Below are 23,838 nucleotides of genomic sequence, written 5' to 3'. Positions count from 1 at the left end.
CCAAAGGTTACCATATGCTGGTTGGTGACCTTGTACGGATGAGATTTGCATCTAAGATGGAAGGGTGGTTGTTGATTGTCGCACGCCTTCGTTTTGGCAGCCGTGAAAGGAAGGCCGGCATGGCATGGCTTAGGCGCGGCATGCCATTGGCACATGTGGCATGGTCGGCATGCCTTGGCGTGGTTTAGGTACGGCCAAACTAGGGTTTTGGCGTTGGGCCAAAGTTTACCATGCGTTGGTTGGTGACCTTGGACAGATGATATTTGCATCTAAGATGGAAGGGTGGTCGTTGATTGTCGCACGCCTTCGTTTTGGCAACCGTGAAGGGAAGGCCGACATGGCATGGCTTAGGCGCGCCAAGGTGGATGACGCGACATGCCATTGGCACATGTGGCATGGTCGGCATGCCTTGGCGTGGTTTAGGTGCGGCCAAACTAGGGTTTTGGCATTGGTCCAAAGGTTACCATGCGTTGTTTGGCGACCTTGGACGGCTAAGATTTGCATCTAAGATGGAAGGGTGGTCGTTGATCATGGCACGCCTTCATTTTGGTAGTCGCATATGGAATGCCGACATGGTATGGCGCAGCAAGTTGGTTGGCATGCCATTGGCACATGTGGCATGGACGACATTCCTTGGCGTGGTTTGGGCGTGACCAAAACTACGGTTTTGGAGTTGGGCCAAAGGTTACCATGTGTTGGTTGGTGTCCTTGGACGGCTGAGATTTGCATCTAAGATGGAAGGGAGGCCGTTGATTGTCGCACGCCTTCGTTTTGGCAGCCGTGAGGTGAAGGCCGGCATGGCATGGCTTAGGCGCGACAAGGTGGATGGCGCGGCATGCCATTGGCACATGTGGCATGGTCTGTATGCTTTGGCGTGGTTTAGGCGCGGCCAAACTATGGTTTTGGCGTTAGGCCAAAGGTTATCATGCGTTGGTTGGTGACCTTGGACGGCTGAGATTTGCATCTAAGATGGAACGGTGGTCGTTGATTGTCGCACGCCTTCGTTTTGGCAGCCGTGAAGGGAAGGCCGGCATGGCATGGCTTAGGCGCGCCAAGGTGGATGGCGCGACATGCCATTGGCACATGTGGCATGGTCGACATGCCTTGTCGTGGTTTAGGCGCGGCCAAACTAGGGTTTTGGCATTGGGCCAAAGGTTACCATGCGTTGTTTGGCGACCTTGGACGGCTAAGATTTGCATCTAAGATGGAAGGGTGGCCGTTGATCATGGCACGCCTTCGTTTTGGTAGCCGCCTATGGAATGCCGGCATGGTATGGCGCAGCAAGTTGGTTGGCATGCCATTGGCACATGTGGCATGGACGGCATGCCTTGGCGTGGTTTGGGCGTGACCAAAACTAGGGTTTTGGTGTTGGGCCAAAGGTTACCATGTGTTGGTTGGTGTCCTTGGACGGCTGAGATTTGCATCTAAGATGGAAGGGAGGCCGTTGATTGTCGCACGCCTTCGTTTTGGCAGCCGTGAGGTAAAGGCCGGCATGGCATGGCTTAGGCGCGACAAGGTGGATGGCCCGGCATGCTTTGGCGTGGTTTAGGCGCGACCAAACTAGGGTTTTGGCGTTGGGACAAAGGTTACCATGCGTTGGTTGGTGACCTTGGAAGGCTGAGATTTGCATCTAAGATGGAAGGGTGGCCGTTGATTTTCGCAGGCCTTCGTTTTGGCAGCCGTGAAGAGAAGGCCGACATGGTATGGCGCGGCAAGATGGCTGGCATGCCATTGGCACATGTGGCATGGCCGACATGCCTTGGCGCGGTTAGGGCATGACTAAAATTAAGGTTTTGGCGTTGGGCCAAAGGTTACCATGTGTTGGTTGGTGACCTTGGACGGCTGATATTTGCATCTAAGATGGAAGGGTGGTCGTTGATTGTCACACACCTTCGTTTTGGCAGCCGTGAAGGGAAGGCCGGCATGGCATGGCTTAGGCGTGGCAGGGTGGATGACGAGGCATGCCATTGGCACATGTGGCATGGTCGGCATTCCTTGGCGTGGTTTAGGCGCGACCAAACTAGGGTTTTGGCGTTGGGCCAAAGGTTACCATGCGTTGGTTGGTGACCTTGGACGACTGAGATTTGCATCTAAGATGGAAGGGTGGCCGTTGATTGTTGCACGCCTTCGTTTTGGCAGCCGTGAAGGGAAGGCCGACATGGCATGGCTTAAGCGCGGCATGCCATTGACACATGTGGCATGGTCGGCATGCCTTGGCGTGGTTTAGGCGCGACAAACTAGGGTTTTGGCGTTGGGCCAAAGGTTATTATGCGCTGGTTGGTGACCTTGGACGACTGAGATTTGCATCTAAGATGGAAGGGTGGTCGTTGATTGTCGCACGCCTTCGTTTTGGCAGCCGTGAAGGGAAGGCCAGCATGGCATGGATTAGGCGCGTCAAGGTGGATGGCGCGGCATGCCATTGGCACATGTGGCATGGTCGGCATGCCTTGGCGTGGTTTAGGCGCGGCTAAACTAGGGTTTTGGCATTGGTCCAAAGGTTAGCATGCGTTGTTTGGCGACCTTGGACGGCTAAGATTTGCATCTAAGATGGAAGGGTGTCCGTTGATCATGGCACGCCTTCGTTTTGGTAGCCGCATAGGGAATGCCGGCATGGTATGGCGCAGCAAGTTGGTTGGCATGCCATTGGCACATGTGGCATGGCCGACATGCCTTGGCGCGGTTTGGGCGTGACCAAAACTAGGGTTTTGGCGTTGGGCCAAAGGTTACCATGTGTTTGTTGTTGACCTTGGACGGCTGAGATTTGCATCTAATATGGAAGGGAGGCCGTTGATTGTCGCACGCCTTCGTTTTGGCAGTCGTGAAGTGAAGGACGACATGGCATGGCTTAGGCGCGACAAGGTGGATGGCCCGGCATGCCTTGGCGTAGTTTAGGCGCGGCCAAACTAGGGTTTTGGCGTTGGGACAAAGGTTCCCATGCGTTGGTTGGTGACCTTGGACGGCTGAGATTTGCATCTAAGATGGAAGGGTGGTCGTTGATTGTCGCACGCTTTCATTTTGGCAGCCGTGAAGGGAAGGCCGGCATGGTATGGCGCGGCAAGGTGGCTGGCATGCCATTGGCACATGTGGCATGGCCGACATGCCTTGGCGCGGTTTGGGCGTGACCAAAACTAGGGTTTTGGCGTTGGGCCAAAGGTTACCATGTGTTTGTTGTTGACCTTGGACGGCTGAGATTTGCATCTAATATGGAAGGGAGGCCGGGCATGCCATTGGCACATGTGGCATGGCCGACATGCCTTGGCGCGGTTTGGGCGTGACCAAAACTAGGGTTTTGGCGTTGGGCCAAAGGTTACCATGTGTTTGTTGTTGACCTTGGACGGCTGAGATTTGCATCTAATATGGAAGGGAGGCCGTCGATTGTCGCACGCCTTCGTTTTGGCAGTCGTGAAGTGAAGGCCGACATGGCATGGCTTAGGCGCGACAAGGTGGATGGCCCGGCATGCCTTGGCGTAGTTTAGGCGCGGCCAAACTAGGGTTTTGGCGTTGGGACAAAGGTTCCCATGCGTTGGTTGGTGACCTTGGACGGCTGAGATTTGCATCTAAGATGGAAGGGTGGTCGTTGATTGTCGCACGCTTTCATTTTGGCAGCCGTGAAGGGAAGGCCGGCATGGTATGGCGCGGCAAGGTGGCTGGCATGCCATTGACACATGTGGCATGGCCGGCATGCCTTGGCGCGGTTTGGGCATGACCAAAACTAGGGTTTTGGCATTGGGCCAAAGGTTACCATGTGTTGGTTGGTGACCTTGGACGACTGAGATTTGCATCTAAGATGGAAGGGTGGTCGTTGATTGTCGCACGCCTTCGTTTTGGCAGCCGTGAAAGAAGGCCGGCATGGCATGGCTTAGGCGCGGCAAGGTGGATGGCACGGCATGTCATTGGCACATGTGGCATGGTCGGCATGCCTTGGCGTGGTTTAGGCGCGGCCAAACTAGGGTTTTGGCATTGGGCCAAAGTTTACCATGCGTTGTTTAGCGACCTTGGACGGCTAAGATTTGCATCTAAGATGGAAGGGTGGCCATTGATTGTCGCACGCCTTCGTTTTGGCAGCCGTGAGAGGAAGGCCGGCATGGTATGGCGCGACAAGTTGGTTGGCATGCCATTGGCACATTTGGCATGGCTGACATGCCTTGGCGCGGTTTGGGCGTGACCAAAACTAGGGTTTTGGCGTTGGGTCAAAGGTTACCATGTGTTGGTTGGTGACCTTGGACGGCTGAGATTTGCATCTAAGATGGAAGGGTGGTCGTTGATTGTCGCACGCCTTCGTTTTGGTAGCCGTGAAGGGAAGGCCGGCATGGCATGGCTTAGGCGCGACAAGGTGGATGGCGCGGCATGCCATTGGCACATGTGGCATGGTTTAGGCGCGACCAAACTAGGGTTTTGGCGTTGGGCCAAAGGTTATCATGCGTTGGTTGGTGACCTTGGACGGCTGAGATTTGCATCTAAGATGGAAGGGTGGCCGTTGATTGTCGCACACCTTCGTTTTAGCAGCCGTGAAGGGAAGGCCGGCATGGCATGGCTTAGGCGCGGCAAGGTGGATGGCGCGGCATGCCATTGGCACATGTTCCATGGTCGGGATGCCTTGGCGTGGTTTAGGCGCGGCCAAACTAGGGTTTTGGCATTGGGCCAAAGGTTACCATGCTTTGGTTGGTGACCTTGGACGGCTAAGATTTGCATCTAAGATGGAAGGGTGGTCGTTGATTGTCGCACACCTTCTTTTGGGCAGCCGTGAAGGGAAGGCCGACATAGAATGGCTTAGGTGCGGCATGCCACTGGCACATGTGGCATGGTCGTCATGCCATGGCGTGGTTTAGGCGCGGCCAAACTAGGGTTTTGGTGTTGGGCAAAGGTTACCATGCGTTGTTTGGCGACCTTGGACGGTTAAGATTTGCATCTAAGATGGAAGGGTGGCTGTTGATCATCGCATTCCTTCGTTTTTGTAGCCGCATGGGGAAGGCCGGTATGGTATGGCGCACCAAGGTGGTTGGCATGCCATTGACACATGTGGCATGGCCGACATGCCTTGGCATAGTTTAGGCGCGGCCAAACTAGGGTTTTGGCGTTGGGCCAAAGGTTACCATGCGTTGGTTGGTGACCTTGGACGGCTCAGATTTGCATCTAAGATGGAAAGGTGGCCGTTAATTGTCGCACGCCTTCGTTTTGGAAGCCGTGAAAGGAAGGCCGGCATGACATGGCTTAGGCGCGGCAAGGTGGATGGCGCGGCATGCCATTGGCACATGTGGCATGGTCGGCATGCCTTGGCGTGGTTTAGGAGCGTCAAAACCATGGTTTTGGCGTTGGGCCAAAGGTTACCATGCGTTGTTTGGCGACCTTGGACGGCTAAGATTTGCATCTAAGATGGAAGGGTGGTCGTTGATCATCGAACGCCTTCGTTTTGGTAGCCGCATAGGGAAGGCCAGCATGGTATGGCGCAACAAGGTGGTTGGCATGCCACTGACACATGTGGTGCGGCTGGCATGGTTGGCATGCCTTGGCGCGGAGGTGCGGCTGGCATGGTATGCCATTGGCACAGTGGTGTGACTGTCATGGTTGGCATGCCTTGGCGCGGTGACGTGGCTGGCATGGTCTGCCATTGGCACAGTGGTGCGGCTGGCATGGTTGGCATGCCTTGGCACGGTAGCATGAGAATTATAGATGATATCAATCAGTGTTAAGGGTTCTGCCGTGGAACATGATCCATGTAAAAAAAGAGAGGGTACCCCGGTAATTCTTACGTAGGCATGCTGATTGATTAAATAAATGTGCTAATGGTCATAGTGACGTCATGTCAGATGTGCAGTTTTACGATTTTGACCTTAAGCTAAAAACCACCATCAACACTCGCATATCGGTTTGATTATTTTATCTGGTTCCCTTACCACAGTACCACAATGGTTTGTATACGAATATACAAACCTATATGGATCATGAAACAAACAGATTTTCCCATGATGTACATACGAGTATGCATATCATACAAATATGAAAGTCGATATATAGATACTCCGCTACGTGTACGAATACATGTTATACGTCTTCAGACAAATTCCAAATATAGTAGTTCTATGTTTCTCTAAATGGATTTGAAACATTCCCAAATAACATCAATACACATATCAGTGTTCCAGGCTATTTTCGAATGATAAACTTGAACCATGATTTGGTTCCGAACAATAAATTGTTCTCCATCGAATTTGATCAAGTATGAACAAATGTTCATTAAGCTTAGTCATTATATTTCGAGAAATTCGTAAGCTAAATAATTAGTTATCGACTCGAAATTCTTGTTTATGCACGCTAGTTTAATTAGTTATGCGACAATCGTCTCAAGATAGAAAAGTGAAGATAGGTGGTTCAGTCTTCAGTTACCTTTTCTTGATGAAGTTCTCCAAAAGCTTCGGTTGATCTTCGCCTTCAAATGGTGGAACGCAAATGATGACTTGTTCGTTTCTCAACTCCACTATCCTACACCGAGGTTTAACTAATTGTAGACTAGAAATCAAGATATAGTTTTGACAACTAAATTTGACAACAAGCTTGATATAGCAACACTTGTGAGTTCGACCGAGCAATGCTCTAACAGTTTTTTTCCAGTTTGATCCTTAATTTCAATTTAGATATTTGTGTTCAATCAAATTACACAAATCACATTACATTAAAAGAAAAAAATCTTCGACCGTAAATTAAAAGAAATAAAAATAAATCATCAATTAAAAGAAAGAAAACTAAATCTTGTGAGGGTTTCTTCTTCCAAAATCATCTCTCAAATGTTCATCGAGGTCCTTCCTTAGTATTAATGTAAACCTTTATTTCAAATTCTCTCTTCTACCATTTTATACTCTCTTGCGGGAACACCCCAGTCGGGTTGAACTTCTTTCCTTAAATCCTTATCTAGATAACTTGTCCAACTTTTATCCCGTCGAGATTCCTAATTATTATTTCATGAAGAATGATGCAGATGAGCATAATATTATTTATTTCTATTGGCTTAAACGAATAGTATGATCCACAAATAGTACGAAACTTCATCTTCAAAATTCCAAATGCTCGTTCGACATCCTTCCTACAAGCCATCTGTTTTTTGTTAAATAATCTTTAAGGACGGAAAAATCCCCCTATGTAAGGATATCTCCTTGTAAGCTTGAACTAAAGTTGACCACGCTGGATAAATTTCATCCTCCATAAAATACCCCATGTTATAGTTATTGGCATTGATCGTGAAATTACCAGCCGAAGCATTTACAACTTTAAGTCTTCGATTAATGCTGATTTGTGCAAGATATTGATATCGTTGTTGTAACCCGGGAGGCCCAAAAAAGCATGTCATATCCAACAATCATAAGAAGCTGCCACTTCCAAAACCACAGTTGGTTTTGTGTGGTGGTTGTTATTCTGACCTTTCCAAGCATACAGACATCCATGCCATACCCAATGCACACAATCAAGGCTACCTAACATTTATAGGAATTCTAATAGTCGATCAACATACTCTTGTGTTATTTATCGTCAAAAAACGTGGACCAAAATGGTTGACTACAGTTTTGCAAAAATGTTTTGATATTATCGTATGCTGTTGTTTTAGCCATACGAATGTACTCATCACAGGCATCCACAGGCACACCATAACCTAGAATCTTTAGGGTTGCATCCTGCAGTGGCCTTTTGTTCAGGATTATGTCCTCGTACGTTTCGTGCATCAAATTGATAGTTGAATTTAGGATTTAACCGGCAAGGCTCTCCAATAACCCGCATGACCAATTTTTGTGGCATGCGGTAGCGACGTTAAAAATCTTGATCAATGTACACACTTCTATTAATAAAATAATCACGCATCATTTGTTCGTGACCTTCCTTTCGAAATCTCCACGTAAATCTTCTTTTCAATACAATTCTTGATTCCGGATATTGCGAAACTTGCCCCTTATATAATTGTATCATGGGATTATTGATCATTCTCTCATCCTCTGAATCTGCATCCATTTCCATCAAATTTGGCCTAATTCGTATATTTGACAAGCCAAACTTTATCCTCTATGGTGCCCTTAGTAAGAAACCTGGATATCCTACGCCAGTATCACGGGTCAAATGCACCGGGTCTAAGAACTGGATCATTAAAAACCGAAAACTGACAAGTACTTGTATAGTAGTTGTTTATGAAGTTCTAAACTCCCAGACAGAAAACCGAGAGATTTCAGATTTGAGTCAAGTGTGTGCTAAGAACACGAGGAGAGAGAAAGAGGGAGATTACTTAACGAAATTGATAGATTTTCTGTTTGATTGTATAAAATTCTAGAAAGAGATTTGAATTGCTCAACCAACGAACTGAAACACACAGATCGTTCTGCAAATAACGATGGCTCAACCTCTGATAAAGAAAGATGACGATAGAGATGATGAAGGTATTTACACACCATTCGTTCTTGTTTTTGAATGAATTCAAATGCTGTAGTATCACTATATACTTTTGATCTCGTAATTTCAAATTTCTTATAACGTTTAATTCTTGATCCGCATTTTGTGGCTACTTGAGAATTTTCAAGTGGATAGAAATTTCAAGGTAGATCTATGGTTTTGAGGATATTTTCACGTCTGATTTAGTAGATCTGATGTTGAATTTGTGGTTCTGGAAATGTTTTAGTTGGATTAGTCTTGGAATGTAGGTTGGTTATGTTGTTTGGATCTAGTTTGATCGTGGAAGTTGATTGAGTGTTATTCTTATTTGCAGCGGAATATTCACCTTTTCTTGGGATCGAGAAGGGTGCTGTTCTTCAAGAAGCTAGAGTGTTTCATGATCCTCAACTTGATCCCAGGAGATGCTCTCAGGTATTTAATTTTCTAATGAGTTGCCATTACACGTTGCAGTTGGTATAAGGGGAAAATGCCTTAATTTCTTTGGATCAATTGTGAGATCTCATAGTAATTTGCATTGAGCTTGTTAATTCAAAGAACAAAAGGTGTACAAATAATTATAATGCTGGAATTCCACTACTGTATGTTAGTGCTGAGAATGCAAATCAACAATGGATAGTTAGTATAAGTTCTTAGGTCTCCTTGTGGGAAATAAATTTTGTTTCTGTAGTGTGTTTTTGATTCATATTTTGTTGTTTTCTGGGAATTGATTTTCTAGCTGTACCCTGTTTGCTAAATGAATAGGTGATCACAAAACTTCTGTATTTACTCAATCAAGGAGAATCATTCACAAAGGTAAGGTTTATATTGTTTTAATATGCATAATTTTTTTGTTCTTTTTGCAATCTGCAACTTGTTAAACTGTTGTGCATTTTGTAGGTTGAAGCCACAGAAGTATTCTTTGCTGTCACTAAGCTCTTTCAATCCAAGGATATAGGACTCAGAAGAATGGTTTACTTGATTATCAAGGAACTTTCTCCATCATCAGATGAAGTAAGGATGCCTTTAGAGCTAATGTAAAATTGCAATAGAAAGCGAGCCTTTTTTTAATCTTTTCTGATATATTTTCTTTTTGTCTTTAACAAAGGTTATCATTGTCACAAGCTCGTTGATGAAGGATATGAATAGCAAGTCCGACATGTACAGGGCTAATGCTATCCGAGTTCTCTGTAGAATTATTGATGGAACCCTTCTCACACAAATAGAAAGATACTTAAAGCAAGCAATTGTTGACAAAAACCCAGTGGTTGCCAGTGCTGCTCTTGTCAGTGGAATCCACTTACTTCAGGTACTGTAATATGGCATTGGTTGTATGCATCATAGTACAGCGACTTCTGGAGTTGTTGTCTTACTCTCTTTCTCCTTTAAATTAGACAAACCCAGAAATTGTGAAGCGGTGGGGTAATGAGGTACAGGAAGCTGTTCAATCAAGGGCTGCTCTAGTACAGTTCCATGCTCTAGCTCTTCTCCACCAGGTGAGTTCAAAACGCGATCCCTTTCTTTAACACCTTTTACGATAATTCACCTGCTGTGTGTAGATTGTAATCTATACTTTTATGGAACTCAGTGAAAAGTCGGATGATTTAATCATCGGGAAGGCAGATAATACACTGCGGAAACTGACAAGATTGAAATTATAAATACTTCCACCATAATATCAAACTGAAATTAAAATTCCTGAAAACTTGATTTCTTTGAGAAACATCACGGCCCAAGCCCTAATGGAGATGGTCCCTTGTGTCTATAATCACCTTTGTTGACCTGAAGGTGTTGTTCTTGCCAGACTGGATTTCCAAAGTTTCCAACTTACGAGACACTCTGCAGTGCCTCCCAGAGTTTGGGAAGGGAGTCTCTGCCTATCCAAATTAACTGGTCAAAGGAGTGTCTAATGAAGTGGCACTTGCATCATTTTTGGTTGTACTAACAGTTTTGGTGAATTTCACTTTGTAGATAAGACAAAACGACAGATTAGCTGTGAGCAAGCTAGTTACCAGTCTGACAAAAGGAACAGTTCGGTCACCATTAGCTCAATGCCTTCTGATCCGGTATACTTGTCAGGTATTGTTTTTCTTCTGATATTGGAAATGTTGGCAACCTTACTGTACTTGTTTTTATTATCAAGTGTTCGTAAAGTAAGAAATATCATGCAGGTGATACGCGAGACTGGTGTAAATACACCGACAGGAGACCGCCCTTTTTATGATTATCTTGAGGGCTGTCTGCGACACAAAGCAGAAATGGTGATTTTTGAAGCTGCTAGAGCAATAACAGAGCTGAGTGGTGTGACGAATCGGGAATTGACTCCTGCCATCACTGTTCTACAGCTCTTCTTGAGTTCATCCAAGCCAGTGCTTCGTTTTGCTGCTGTCCGTACTTTAAATAAGGTGATCGGTTCTATTCAACCATGCAGAATCCTGTCAAACTTGTTTCACTGTTAAGAGTAAGGGTTATGGTGTTTTTACTAAGCTCTCAGTACAAAAAAACTATGCAGGTTGCAATGACCCATCCACTGGCAGTTACAAACTGCAACATCGATATGGAGAGCTTAATTTCAGATCAAAACCGGAGCATTGCAACACTTGCTATCACCACACTTTTGAAGACTGGAAATGAGTCAAGTGTGGATCGTCTGATGAAACAGATAACCAATTTTATGTCTGATATTGCAGATGAGTTCAAGATTGTTGTAGTTGATGCTATTCGATCTTTGTGTCTAAAGTTCCCACTCAAGTATCGTTCATTGTGAGTAAGCTTAGGTTTTGCTCCTTCAAACAGATTGCTAATAGAGTAACAGCTGTGGTTCCCTTTTCTGAATTTGTTGGTTCCATAATTTGTCTTTTGCTTGGTGTCTAATGTTGTTTTTGCTATCCAATTTTTGATCGTTTTTGTTACCTATTTCTCAGGATGAATTTCTTAAGCAACATTCTTAGAGAAGAAGGGGGTTTCGAGTATAAAAAGGCTATTGTTGACTCAATTGTCATCCTTATAAGGCATATACCGGATGCAAAAGAAAGTGGATTGTTTCACTTATGTGAATTTATTGAAGATTGTGAATTCACATATCTATCTACTCAGGTGAACATTTTCTCCAGAAGTTTCCTTTCGTCATTGTTATTGCACTTTTTGTCAACTTATTTTGCTTTAGCTTTATTATTTAGTCTCTCATATTTTATTTTAATTTTCTTGGTGACATAGATACTTCATTTTTTGGGAGATGAAGGGCCTAAGACCTCAGATCCAAGTAAATACATACGTTACATCTATAACCGTGTAATTCTTGAGAATGCTACTGTTCGATCAAGTGCCGTCAGCACTTTGGCCAAGTATGGTGCATTAGTCGAATCATTAAAGGTAATGTTTCAGACTGTTCTTCATATCTTCATCATTGTACTGATGATTGTAATGAAGTTTTAACGGTGTCTGAAAATTATGTCATGCATATTTTTTGCAGCCTCGTGTCTTCATTCTGCTAAATCGATGCCTCTTTGACAGTGACGATGAGGTGAAGTTTGCTGTGCTATAGTTTGATTTTGTGTGGTGTTGGTTACAAATAATACTTGGTTAATGTTGCCCAAGGTGTTTAGCTTGTTTATGTTTCTTCTTTCTGCTACTAATGTCACTCGTTTGTGAATCTACGTTCGAATAAATTACTTGTTATTGTACGCAGGTCCGTGACAGGGCCACACTCTATCTTAATACCCTTCGTGGCGATGGTTCTGAGGCTGAAACCAATTCCGAAGCGAAAGAATTCCTTTTTGGATCATTGGATGTCCCTTTGGTTAACCTTGAGAAGAGTTTGAAAAACTACGTAGGTTTTTTTCCCTGCCCTTCTGTTTGTTTTTCAAATTTTATCCTTATCACCTAATCATCTCATATAATACAGGAGCCTTCTGAGGAAGCTTTTGATATTGATTCCGTACCTAAGGAGGTTAAGTCGCAGCCTCTTGCTGAAAAGAAAGCCACTGGTAAAAAGCAAACTGGTTTAGGTGCACCTCCTGCTGGTCCAAAACCAGTCGTTGATGCTTATGAGAAAACTCTTTCATCTATCCCAGAGTTTTCAAGCTTCGGGAAGCTTTTCAAGGTTCTATTTGTGATCTTTATCAGTATAAAATTACATCTGTTAATGCGTTTACACTGTTATCTTTATCATTTATGTGTTTTTCTTTTCCAGTCTTCGGCTCCTTTTGAATTGACGGAAGCTGAGACAGAGTATGCGGTTAATGTTGTCAAACACATTTTTGATGATCATGTTGTGTTCCAATATAACTGCACGAATACAATCCCTGAGCAACAACTAGAGAATGTAATTCTATACTCTGAAATTGCAAAATTTTGTTTTCCTTGTATCAGGTAACTGTTATCGTTGATGCATCTGAAGATTCTTAAAATTCTCCTTTTCGTTTGATTGGTATCAGGTAACTGTTATCGTTGATGCATCTGAAGCAGAGGGTTTCGCGGAACTGGCTGTCAAGCCTTTAACAGCCCTACCTTATGATTCCCCTGGGCAGACTTATGTAGCATTTGAAAAGCCTGAAGGATTAGCTTTTGGAAAATTCTCGAATACTTTAAGGTTCATTGTTAAAGAGGTAAAATATATTTATCATTTTGATTGCTCTTTGAGAACTGTCTTTTCCGGAAGAATTTCACTACCAGTGTGTACATCTTTACGGTAATCTGTTTTCTCACTCTAATTTTTTTTTCTTCTCCTACCAATTGTAGGTTGATACTAGTACAGGAGATGTGGAAGATGACGGTGTGGAAGACGAGTATCAGCTGGAGGATGTAGAGATTGTTGCAGCTGATTATATGCTGAAAATTGGGGTATCCAATTTCAGGAACGCTTGGGAAGGCATGGGCCCTGAATGCGAGAAGGTAGACGAGTACGGCCTTGGTGTTAGAGAGAGCTTGGCAGAGGCTGTCAGTGCTGTCATTAACATTCTTGGGATGCAACCTTGTGAGGTGAGTAATTGGGTATGGCCACCTAAAATTCTAAAACCATGTGATTCTTTCAAGTTCTTTCATTCGAATCACGGTACATTCTGCTTGAATAATAAATGGCAGTTGATATTTGACAATTCTTTAGCATGTTTGGGTCTTTGAATTGTGTATGTATATTACTATGCAGGGGACTGAAGTTGTTCCAAGCAATTCAAGATCACACACATGTCTTTTATCCGGTGTGTTCGTGGGTAATGTAAAGGTGCTGGTTCGTTTGTCATTCGGAATCGATGGACCCAAGCAAGTTGCCATGAAGCTAGCTGTTAGATCTGAGGATGAAGCTGTCAGTGATGCTATCCATGACATTGTTGCCAGCGGCTAATTTTGGGAGTGTCGGGTGACAATTCAAAGCCTTCCCTGTGCAAAAAGCGCCAACGTAGTGCTTTACTGCCCCTGATTTTTTGGGGCACCCTTATTAGAATCCTCATTTTTTCCTAATATATATATCTTTTCCTTTTCTTACCTGTACTTTGTCAAAACAACCCTTGTAGAGGGCCTGATTTTTGAGAGGGGTGACATCATCATCTTGGATCATCCTATAAAACAACACTAGCTATATTCTTTCGACCTCTACATTAAAGAAAGATGATCGAGATTAAGTAAAATTTGTGTATGTTACATAAAATGTTTCAAGCACTTATTATTCCAATGGGATTGATCTCTAACTTAAGTGGAACCTTTGGATCGTTTTTTAAACACAATGATCAATTTCTACATATCAAGTAAAATTGTTATTGAAACCCTCCTGAAACCTTAAATTTCAATTTCAACTCACCCATGAATTCCTTCCGACTCCAACATCTAAACCCTTTTATCCATCGGCCCTTTCGCGATGTAGTCATTTAATTTGATGGGTGTGAACACGGAAATTACGATGGCATCTTCGTGTCCACAAAATATTGGTATTATGAATGAAATCAATAATATTGGTATTATGAATGAAATCAATGAAATAGGTAAAACAGCATATAATAGACATTTGGGAGACTCGGAGCCTTGGTGCTCGTCCTTGTCTCGCGTCATGGAAGTATCTATAATGAATTAAACGTTGCATAATGAATAAACTAGAAGATTATAAGTGCGGCATGTAAATAAGACGACGATTTACGTGGTTCAGCACTGAGGCCTACATCCACGGCGTTGGTTTTTCACTATGTATTGTACAAGGTTACAATGGATAGTCAATTGACTCTGAGTAGGGAACGATGCTAGAGGGGTTACAAACAAAACTCATACTTACTCTTTCAATTTCTCTTTCTTGAACTATAGTTCTTTCTCCCTAAAATTGATCGACCCCATCTTACTTAGTGAAGTGGGGTATTTATATGCCTATTGCATGGGATCCTCTTCTTTGAGACAGATGTTCCTTATCATCTTGGTTGATGTATCGAGACCGATGGTATCTTCGTTTGGGACCGATGGTATCCAACGGTACCCTATTATTACGATGGTCCACCTATGCTTCTTCCATGGAAATGTTGACATATACCCTAGGTGCGTAGCATTTAATGCGGGTGGTTGGGGCGGCCTGCACGCCTCCGACAGCTGTTGACGCGTGTGTCAGCTGTACTTCCTCTCAGTCGTTCGATCTGGATCTTCCTTGGGATGATAAAAAGTGATCAAAGTCTTCTTACAATACTTTGTGGTGGCCCTATCATCCAGCACTCCTTCATTTATCTTCGTCGGATCTGCCTGATGATAGTCACGTGGCAGATGATGGTGGTACACGCTCTTTCATTGTTAGTGCATGGCATCATTGTCTTGATGCTTCTTTTGGTGATGGGATGCACGTGTTTTCTTCTTGGCACGTGGTCGATTTCAGATTGTGTGTACACAATTTTTCCATTTTCTTCTAAGCTTGAGGTTAGTCAAAGTTTTGAAGAAAACTGTCTTCACGGTCTCCTTCTCTCTGTAATAACTTCCCCTAGATTTTAGGGCACGTTTCCCACTTCTAGCATTCAATTCCTCTTGATTTTCGGAGTAGTTTTATTTTCATTTATTGCGGTTATAAATAGGTGAGGAGGTTAGGGCATAATAACTTTTATTCCCCCTTGTTATCTTCTTCATTCTTATTCTCTGAGAAAACTCATTCGTCATTGTTTTGTTCTTTTGTTCTTAACTGTTGCTGTCGTTTATTCTTTGCCCCAGATTCGTCCTGAAAAAATATTCTTCGTTATCTTTAACTGCGGCTACTTCCTGATCTTCTTTCCACCATTGTTTCCGGTAGGTAGTTCTCTTGTGTCTGCAATATTACTTACTTCTGCTCCTTCTTGTTTGATGATCCTAGGTTTTGTGATGAAGAACAATTTATACGAAAGTATATATACTTGCCCTTGTTCTTTATCACAAAATCACTGGTCAATCGCTTTGTTAGTTTTTTTTTTAGTCTTCTGTGTTCTTGATATGATGATGTTCTTGATACGATGATGTTCTTGATACGATGATGTTCTTGATATGATGATATTCTTGATACAATCTGATGATCTTAGTTCTATTTTTTGATCTTCGGTAGATTTGGTTTTTGACCTTCGTTCTCGTCCTGTGCCCCTTGTAGGTATTTATGGCTGGTAACGAACGTAGGAGCGGCCCTTATAGGACTCCTCCTTCGAGTCCTTATAGATCTCCGTCAAGTAGAATCCCTGACATATCCCCACCTAAGAATCACCATTGAAACCTTCACAAACAAATCCTCGCTCTCGAGTCTCTTCGTCATCTGCGGACCGAAGGCTTATTCTCAAAGGAGCGGGGATCAGGTGTGTTAGAGCATTGCTCGGTCGAACTCGCGTGCGTCGCTATCTCAAGCATGTTTGTCAATGTTAGTGATCAAAAATATAAGTCTTGATTTCTATTATATTATAGCTAAGTCTCGGACTAGGATAGAAAGTGTAGTTAAGCTCAAGGACTTCATGGAAATTCATCATACAAGTAGAAGAACTACTCAAGGAACCAGTAGAACTTCTCGAAAAAAAGGTATGTGAAGACTTGAACTTATCTGTCACTCAAAAGTCTATCTACTCTATCTCCTACTCTTTGAGACAAGAAGTCGTATGCTATATATATAGACTTGGATTATACACATTTGGTATTTCGAGCCGAGTATACCTCTCTTATCTACATCTCGAAATATGTGTTGGTATGCTTTTCGCTTCGATCAAGTTTATCTTTACCATATGACGAAAGTCATGATATGTTTTAATCATCTTGAAAATTTCTTTGACGAGAAAATGGTGTAACAACTGTATAACGTCCTCTAAGAATGTTTCAATGATTGAAATGAGAGTTTAGATTACATAAACAATGGTGGACATAAGCATTGTTGTGGAAACACAGTTATGTATAAGTCCTATTCCTTGAACCAAAGTTTGTTAACTTTCTTGATCAAGAGAACCGGAAGAATGGCGTGAGCCAAGTCCGCGAACTCAGTCTGCAAACTGCCGAAGTTCTCAAACCCGAGAATTTCTGCTGGAGTTGACAAACTATGTGCGTGAAGCTAAGTCCGCGAACTCAGTCCGGAACCCAGTCCGCGAACCGGCGAAGTTCTCATTCCTGAGAATTTCTGTTGGAGTTCGTAAACTCTGCCCAGACTGCTTGATGGTATTCCGGTGCTACCTTGCGTAGCTTCTGCCTAAAGGGGTTCGTGCCTGGCTTTATCCAAAGCTCGTGCTGTATAATCTTGGGATCGATCCCGGGCATGTCGCCTAGTTTCCATGAGAAGATGTACGCATAGTCCTTGAGAAGCTTGATTAAGGCTTCTTCTCGATATTTATCCATTGGGGTCCCTATCTTGATCATCTTAGGGTCCTATTCAGTTCCTATGTTTATCTCCTTGGTGGGTTCAACTGACGTGAATGTGGGTTTCGGTTACCCTAAGAGAGGAACGTTCTTTAATTGTTATTTGGTTGGATCTTCATCCCCCTTAGCTCCTAAGGTACCTGCTTCAGTAGTTAGAACGATGATATCCTTCGCTAGGCTTTTCCCTGAGATTTCTTCAAGGTACAGATCTATAGCCTTGTCTTTGGCGGCTGCTTTGTTTCTGCTTCTTCGGGATTTACGTTGCTCATCTTGTTCGTTGTTGAGCTGGTTTTGTAGAGTCTGGCATTCCCGAGCGGTGACTTGATCTCCATCTCCCCTTCGGGTGTTGCAAACCTAAGGTACTGATGGTAGGTTGCTGCTACTCCTTTGAGTTTGTGCACCCATCTTCGTCCGATGATGGCATTGTGGGGAACGATGCATCTATCACGCTGAACCTGGTGCTGACCTTCATCGGTCCGGACTTTACCTCTAGGACGATGTCCCCTAAAGGCTTCGTTGCAGCTCCGTTAAACCTGTAGATAGTATAATATGACGTCATTAGCTGCTCATCGTTTAGCTTCATCTTCTTGAAAGTTTCATAGAATAAAATGTTGACGGAGCTTCCTCCATCGGTTAAAATCTTCCTGATGTTGCATCCTGAAACCGGTAGCGTGAGCACCAGAGGATCATGGTAATGTTTCATATCTTCCTCGATGTCATCATCGGAAAAGGTCAAGGGCGCGTTTATTCATTGTTCGTGTTCTTCGATCTCTGCGCCATCAATCTTGTAGAGTTCACAATAATCTTCGAATTGATTTATCAATCTCTTCCCTATCTGATCGGTAAGTGACGGACCATTGGGTTCGGAACATGAAATGGTATTAATTTTTCGGTTTCCCTCAGGTAACTGGACTTGCTTACTCCGATGAGTCCTTTCCTCAGTTTCTGGTTTCTGAATGTACTGCTTGAGATCCCCAGCGTAAATCAGCTTTTGGATCATTATTTTGAGGTTCTTGCAATTTTCGGTCGGATGCCCGTTGAAGTAGTGGTACTCACAGTAATCCCTTGATTTCTAAGACCTTGGTGGATGCTTTACTTTGGACCAAGGCCACTCTAGGTTTGCTCGATCCTTGATCTCCCTTAGAATGCGAGCGTAGTTGGTGTTCAGCTTCGTGTAAACTTGATCTTCGAATTTCTGATCATCACGCCGACGATCCTCTCTTCGTCCTCTCTTATCATCGTTGGAACGTTGGGTCGATTTTCCCTTTTTGGATCCGCTGGCTTGTTCTACCAAATTAGTCCAATGAGATCTTTGCGTCTGGGCCCGGGGATTTTCCCGCTGGATTTCCTCCAATCAGGCATGCTTTTCGATGATCACTCGGAGGTCTCCTTCGGTTGTGGGGTTGTTGTCATGGACCTCGATAAACATCGGGCTCATCCTGTCTAATCCCCATTTGTAACAGTTGATGCTTACCAACGGGTCTACGTTCCCAATTGCTTGACAGATTTTGTGCCACCTGTTGGTGTATTCCCTGATTGTTTCCTTGAAGGCGACCGCTAGTGAGAATATCTTGTCCATTCCTGCATTAACAGTCTTGTTGTACATGTAGGTTTCCAGGAATATCTCTGTGAGTTGGCTGTAGGAGTCGATAGAATTAGGTGGTAGGTTGTCGAACCATGATAAAGCCGATCCTTTAAGGCTCGAGGGGAAATATCTGCACAAGACCACATCGTCTTGGTCTCACCTGGCTAAGGTTCGGTTGTAGTGTCGAAGATGAGCCGTCGGGTCGCTGTATGCGTCGTAACATTCGAACGTTGGGATAGGACATTTTTGAGGAATGGGGGCTTTGGCCAGGTGCGCCGTTAGTGGCTGATAAAATTTCAAGTTGTTGTAGTAAAAAGTTCGTTGAGATTTGTGAAAGCAAAAGATTCTAGATTTACTAAAAATAAAGAAAACTTAACTCAAAATTTGATTTCAAGATATTAAAGATAACCAAGACACTAGAATCCACTATTACACATCAAATATTTCATAACTCTATTTAGCCTTTATATCCTTTATATCTTAATCCACAAATAATCAAACATATTCTCAAGTATTAATTGTATTCCCTAAGCATAGACTATCAATTAATTAAACAAAGTATAATCTATCAAATTGAATCACAAGTAATTAAGAAAATTATGTAAACATTTAAAAACTCTGCAAAAGCAGTGATTGAGTGAATTATAATTAAATATTAGAGAAAATGAAATAGTTACCCATTATTCATGTGCAAATAGCTTCATCCATTGCCTTGGTTACGCGAGAATTTAGCCTCTCATCATGTTGGAAACACACTCAGAATTCGATTTCGTTGCTCGAAAATGGTTTACAAATGATGAAAAGGGAGAAATAATTCAAAACCGGGTTTGTAACAATTATATTTGTTACAAACCAAAGAATGATACAGAGGATGTGTCACTGTTACTGTAGCTCTAAGACTGTCACTGAACAGTCGCAAATACTATAACAAAATAAGACTGCTTCTTGAGGTCTTATGTTCTTCGTGTTCTTCAATGGCAGCAGTAGCAATAAGTTTCTCTGGTGATCGTATTTTGCCTCTGTGATGTTCCAAATCCTTCCCAAACTCTTCAAACCCCGTTATATGACCCAAGGGACTCTATTTATACCCGAAAGATGCATCGAATCTCCTCCATAACTTCACAAATTCTCGGCAGTGAAAGAAAATATTTTCGGATATTTTCTTTCCTGTTTTAGCTTCTTACGTGTTTTACAGCTGCAAGCTCTCCTTGTTTAACTCTTACACCCCTCTAGTATTCTCCCAGCACGTTCCAAACTCTCCCAGCAACAGCAGACGCGTGAAAATCTTACCCCTTTGCACGTACTCCCCTGTTTTGCTCCATGACACGATTCAGCCAATTCTGATCCAAACGAACACCCATAACAGGCCTGTTATGAAAAATCACAACTACCCACGAAGTTTCAGCCATTTAGTCTCTGTAGAACATCGTCCAAATCTTGAGTAAAATCTGCCAGTTCACTACAAAGTTTTCCCGCCAATTTTTTTCTTTTTAAACGAAGGAGAAGGTGTCCCCCTAACCAAACCAGGGGTGCGAATAGCAGGTGGTGCTCTGGGGGTACAAATAGCAGGTAGTGTGCCCCTTAGTAATTGGGTGCTGAGGATGAATTTGGGCTATGCATAAACTTGGGTGCCCCTTAGCCAAATCTGGGGTCCGTATAGCAAATGTCCTCCGGGGGTCCAAATAGCACTTTTTGAGCAACATTTTCCACACAAGTGTATTTCTCCAAAAACACCTACACAAACATAAAAACACCATAATAAGTACAAAATCAAGCACTAGCAATAGAGACACTGAGGACAATTGAAACACAAAAATGTGTCTATCAAATACCCCCAAACTTATTATATGCTAGTCCTCGAGCAAATGTAATATAAAATGACTACACTTAGCACGTGCAGCAAGCCGTTAAACCGCTAGGTGGCCCTAGCGGCGGAGTGTTGTCTCCGGAGGTTTACCCACAAAACCTTTACTCCAGACCCTAGCTATCTATGCAGAACCTTAAAAGGCACTAAAGAATCTCCTTGGTTGGCATACAATCATTGACTATAGGAGGAAGTACCCTGATGCGAAATTCCAATTGATGTACACGAGTTTGCACTCAGCATACTAAATTCATATATAAGTGACAGAGCTCTACTCAGATAGTTTCTAGACATCATAACCCAAGTCAACCAATCACATGGAAAGATTAAGAAGATGGATAAAGAGAAAAATAGATGGCTTAAAGTGAACGGTATTTCCCATATCTGTCTGAAGGCCTCTGCCAAGATGAACATATCCTAATGGACTGAGATACCGGTCTGACTAATATCAACACAACTGGCATATACAAGGGGACCAGTGGTCTATAAACCTAACTCTAGGTCAACACAACTGGCATATACAAGGGCACTAATGGTCGATTTTATTGAATTTATTCCGGTTGGTATGGTCTCTTTTTTTTTTTTTGGTATCTCAATCACCCTAATTCACCCTAGCAAAGGTAACAACTTGAATCGTGTGCCGCACCAAGTCACTTAAAAAAAACAGAAGGGATTAGGATTCAACGAGATATGGCGAAACTACCATGTTTTTTTTTTTTTAATTCTAACACCTGAGCTTTGTGCTTTTATGAGTAGACTCTTTAGATATTTCCATTTAATCAGATTGGTTCCTCAACTCCTACAACCAAGATGTTCCCATCCACTTAGATTGGTTAGTGCCAACCTTAGTAAGCATAAATTTTTAGGCTCTGGAGTTTTTTTATTGCAACTAAAAGCTAACAAAATGTTTCTTACCCACCCCTAAACTTAAATCTAACATTGTACTCAATGTTTCTAATGAAAGAGCAATACCAAAAAGTAAAGTAACATGAGGAATCAGTAAAGAGAGAAGTCGGAAAGATAGTACCTGGGTGAAGAGAGAAATCAAAAACTAATAAACAACATACAATCGCCTTGATGGTCAATCAAGGGTAAACAGGGTCCTCCAGAGGGACCTCCTCAACATCACCTGTAGGAAAGGGCTCTAAAAAGAGTTTCAATCTCTGACCGTTAACCTTCGAAGAACTACTACCATCCGGTGTCTCGATCTCAACAGCTCCATGAGGAAAAACAGTGCGAACAATAAAAAAGGACTCGTCCACCGAGAACGTAACTTCCCAGGGAAAAGATGCAAGCGGGTATCAAACAGAAGAACTTTTTGACCTGGAGAAAATGACTTTCTTAAAATATTCTTATCATGCACAAGTTTCATTTTGTTCTTATACTCCTTAGCACTATCGTATGCATCTCTACGAATCTCTTCCAACTCATTGAGCTGGAGTTTTCTATGGGCTCCTGCCCTGTCTAGTGAAAAATTTAGCTGCTTAACAGCCCAATATGCTCTATGTTCTAACTCAACAGGTAAGTGACATGCCTTTCCATACACAAGTCGATAAGATGACATTCCAATGGGGGTCTTAAACGCAGTACGGTAAGCCCATAAGGCATCAGTAAGCCTAGACGACCAGTCTTTCCGATTAGGATTAACTGTTTTCTCTAATATACGTTTTATCTCCCTATTGGAAACCTCTACTTGACCACTAGTCTGTGGATGATACGGGGTAGCTACCTTATGTGTAATACCATATTTCTTCATCAAAAGCCTAAAAGGTATATTACAAAAGTGCGACCCTCCATCACTAATTATAGCACGTTGTGTACCAAAACGTGTAAGTATATTATCTTTCAAGAGCTCAATCACAACCCTATGGTCATTGGTTTTACACGCAACCGCCTCAATCCACTTAGATACATAGTATACAACGACAATGATGTACAAGTTACCAAAAGAATTAGGAAACGGACCCATAAAGTCAATACCCCACACATCAAAGACCTCAACAACTAAAATAGGTTCAAGGGCATCATGTTCCTAAGGGAAACGGTTCCTAATTTCTGGAAACGTTCACAAGTAACACAGTAACTGTGGGAGTCTTTAAACAACGAATGCCAATAGAATCCACACTGCAATATCTTAGCAGCAGTCTTCTTAGCACTAAAGTGACCCCCATAAGCATGATCATGACAAAAGTAAATAACATTGGATTGGTCACTCTCAGGTATACATCTCCTAATAATCTGGTCGGGACAATACTTAAATAAATAAGGATCATACCAAAAGAATTGCTTAACCTCGGATAAAAACCTAGAACGATCTTGTTTACCCCAATGATGGGGCATTCGACCAGTAACAAGATAATTCACTATATTCGCATACCAAGGTAATTGGGTAACAAAGAACAGTTGTTCATCAGGAAAGCTATCCCTTATAGGAAGGGGATCATCAGGGGAATCAACAACTAGCCTAGATAAGTGGTCTGCTACTACATTATCAGCACCCTTTTTGTCTCTAACGTCTGAAGAAAACTCTTGCAACAAAAGGATCCACCTAATCAATCGAGGTTTCGTATCCTTTTTAGACAGAAGATATTTTAAAGCAGCATGATCAGTATATATTAAGATATTAAAACTTAAGAGATAGGGTCTAAACTTGTCTAAGGAAAACACAATGGCTAATAGTTCCTTCTCGGTAGTGGTATAGTTCAAATGGGCATCATTCAGAGTTTTGCTAACATAATAAATCACATGAAGTAATTTGTTTTCTCGCTGACCTAGCACAACACCAATAGCATAATCTGAAGCATCACACATGATCTCAAAGGGTAGGTTCCAGTTGGGTGCCTGGACTATGGGGGCGGTAGTGAGTAAAGTCTTAAGCTTCTCAAAAGCCTCTAAACAAGCATCATCAAAGACAAACTTAACATCTTTTGCAAGAAAATTGCAAAGAGGTCAAGAAATCAAGCTAAAATCCTTAATGAATCGGCGATAAAAACCTGCATGCCCTAAGAACGACCTAATGTCTTTTACGGTTTTTGGGACCTGTAAAGTTTTAATAAGGTCAACTTTGGCTCTATCTACCTCTATACCCTTTGAAGATACGATATGCCCTAGAACAATTCCTGAACGAACCATGAAGTGACATTTCTCCCAATTAAGCACTAAATTCTTTTCCTTA

The 23,838-nt window shown here is 42.8% G+C and overlaps 1 protein-coding gene across 1 annotated transcript; it reads left to right on the top strand.

Annotated features, from left to right (window-relative positions):
• Window positions 1-8,164: 8,164 nt before the first annotated feature.
• LOC113289247 (coatomer subunit gamma-2-like) lies at window positions 8,165-14,116 on the top strand. The gene is made up of 18 exons (XM_026538453.1): window positions 8,165-8,414; window positions 8,741-8,838; window positions 9,169-9,219; window positions 9,304-9,417; window positions 9,512-9,712; window positions 9,798-9,899; window positions 10,375-10,482; window positions 10,575-10,808; window positions 10,916-11,166; window positions 11,328-11,499; window positions 11,620-11,775; window positions 11,876-11,926; window positions 12,092-12,232; window positions 12,308-12,505; window positions 12,596-12,727; window positions 12,840-13,010; window positions 13,144-13,383; window positions 13,550-14,116. The coding sequence occupies exons 1-18, from the start codon at window positions 8,369-8,371 to the stop codon at window positions 13,742-13,744; spliced, it is 2,661 nt and encodes an 886-aa protein (XP_026394238.1). The 5' UTR covers window positions 8,165-8,368; the 3' UTR covers window positions 13,745-14,116.
• The last annotated feature ends 9,722 nt before the right edge of the window (window positions 14,117-23,838 follow it).

This window comes from Papaver somniferum, chromosome 6 (assembly GCF_003573695.1).
Source record: "Papaver somniferum cultivar HN1 chromosome 6, ASM357369v1, whole genome shotgun sequence".
NCBI classification, from domain to species: Eukaryota; Viridiplantae; Streptophyta; class Magnoliopsida; order Ranunculales; family Papaveraceae; genus Papaver; species Papaver somniferum.
This window is presented reverse-complemented; position numbering and strand designations above follow the sequence as displayed.

Coding starts and splice junctions, on each gene's coding strand:
- LOC113289247 (XM_026538453.1), top strand. CDS start 8,369: ATGGCTCAACCTCTGATAAAGAAAGATGACGATAGAGATGATGAAG. Junction 8,839..9,168: donor ATCCCAGGAGATGCTCTCAG/GTATTTAATTTT, acceptor CTAAATGAATAG/GTGATCACAAAACTTCTGTA. Junction 12,506..12,595: donor GCTTCGGGAAGCTTTTCAAG/GTTCTATTTGTG, acceptor TTTCTTTTCCAG/TCTTCGGCTCCTTTTGAATT.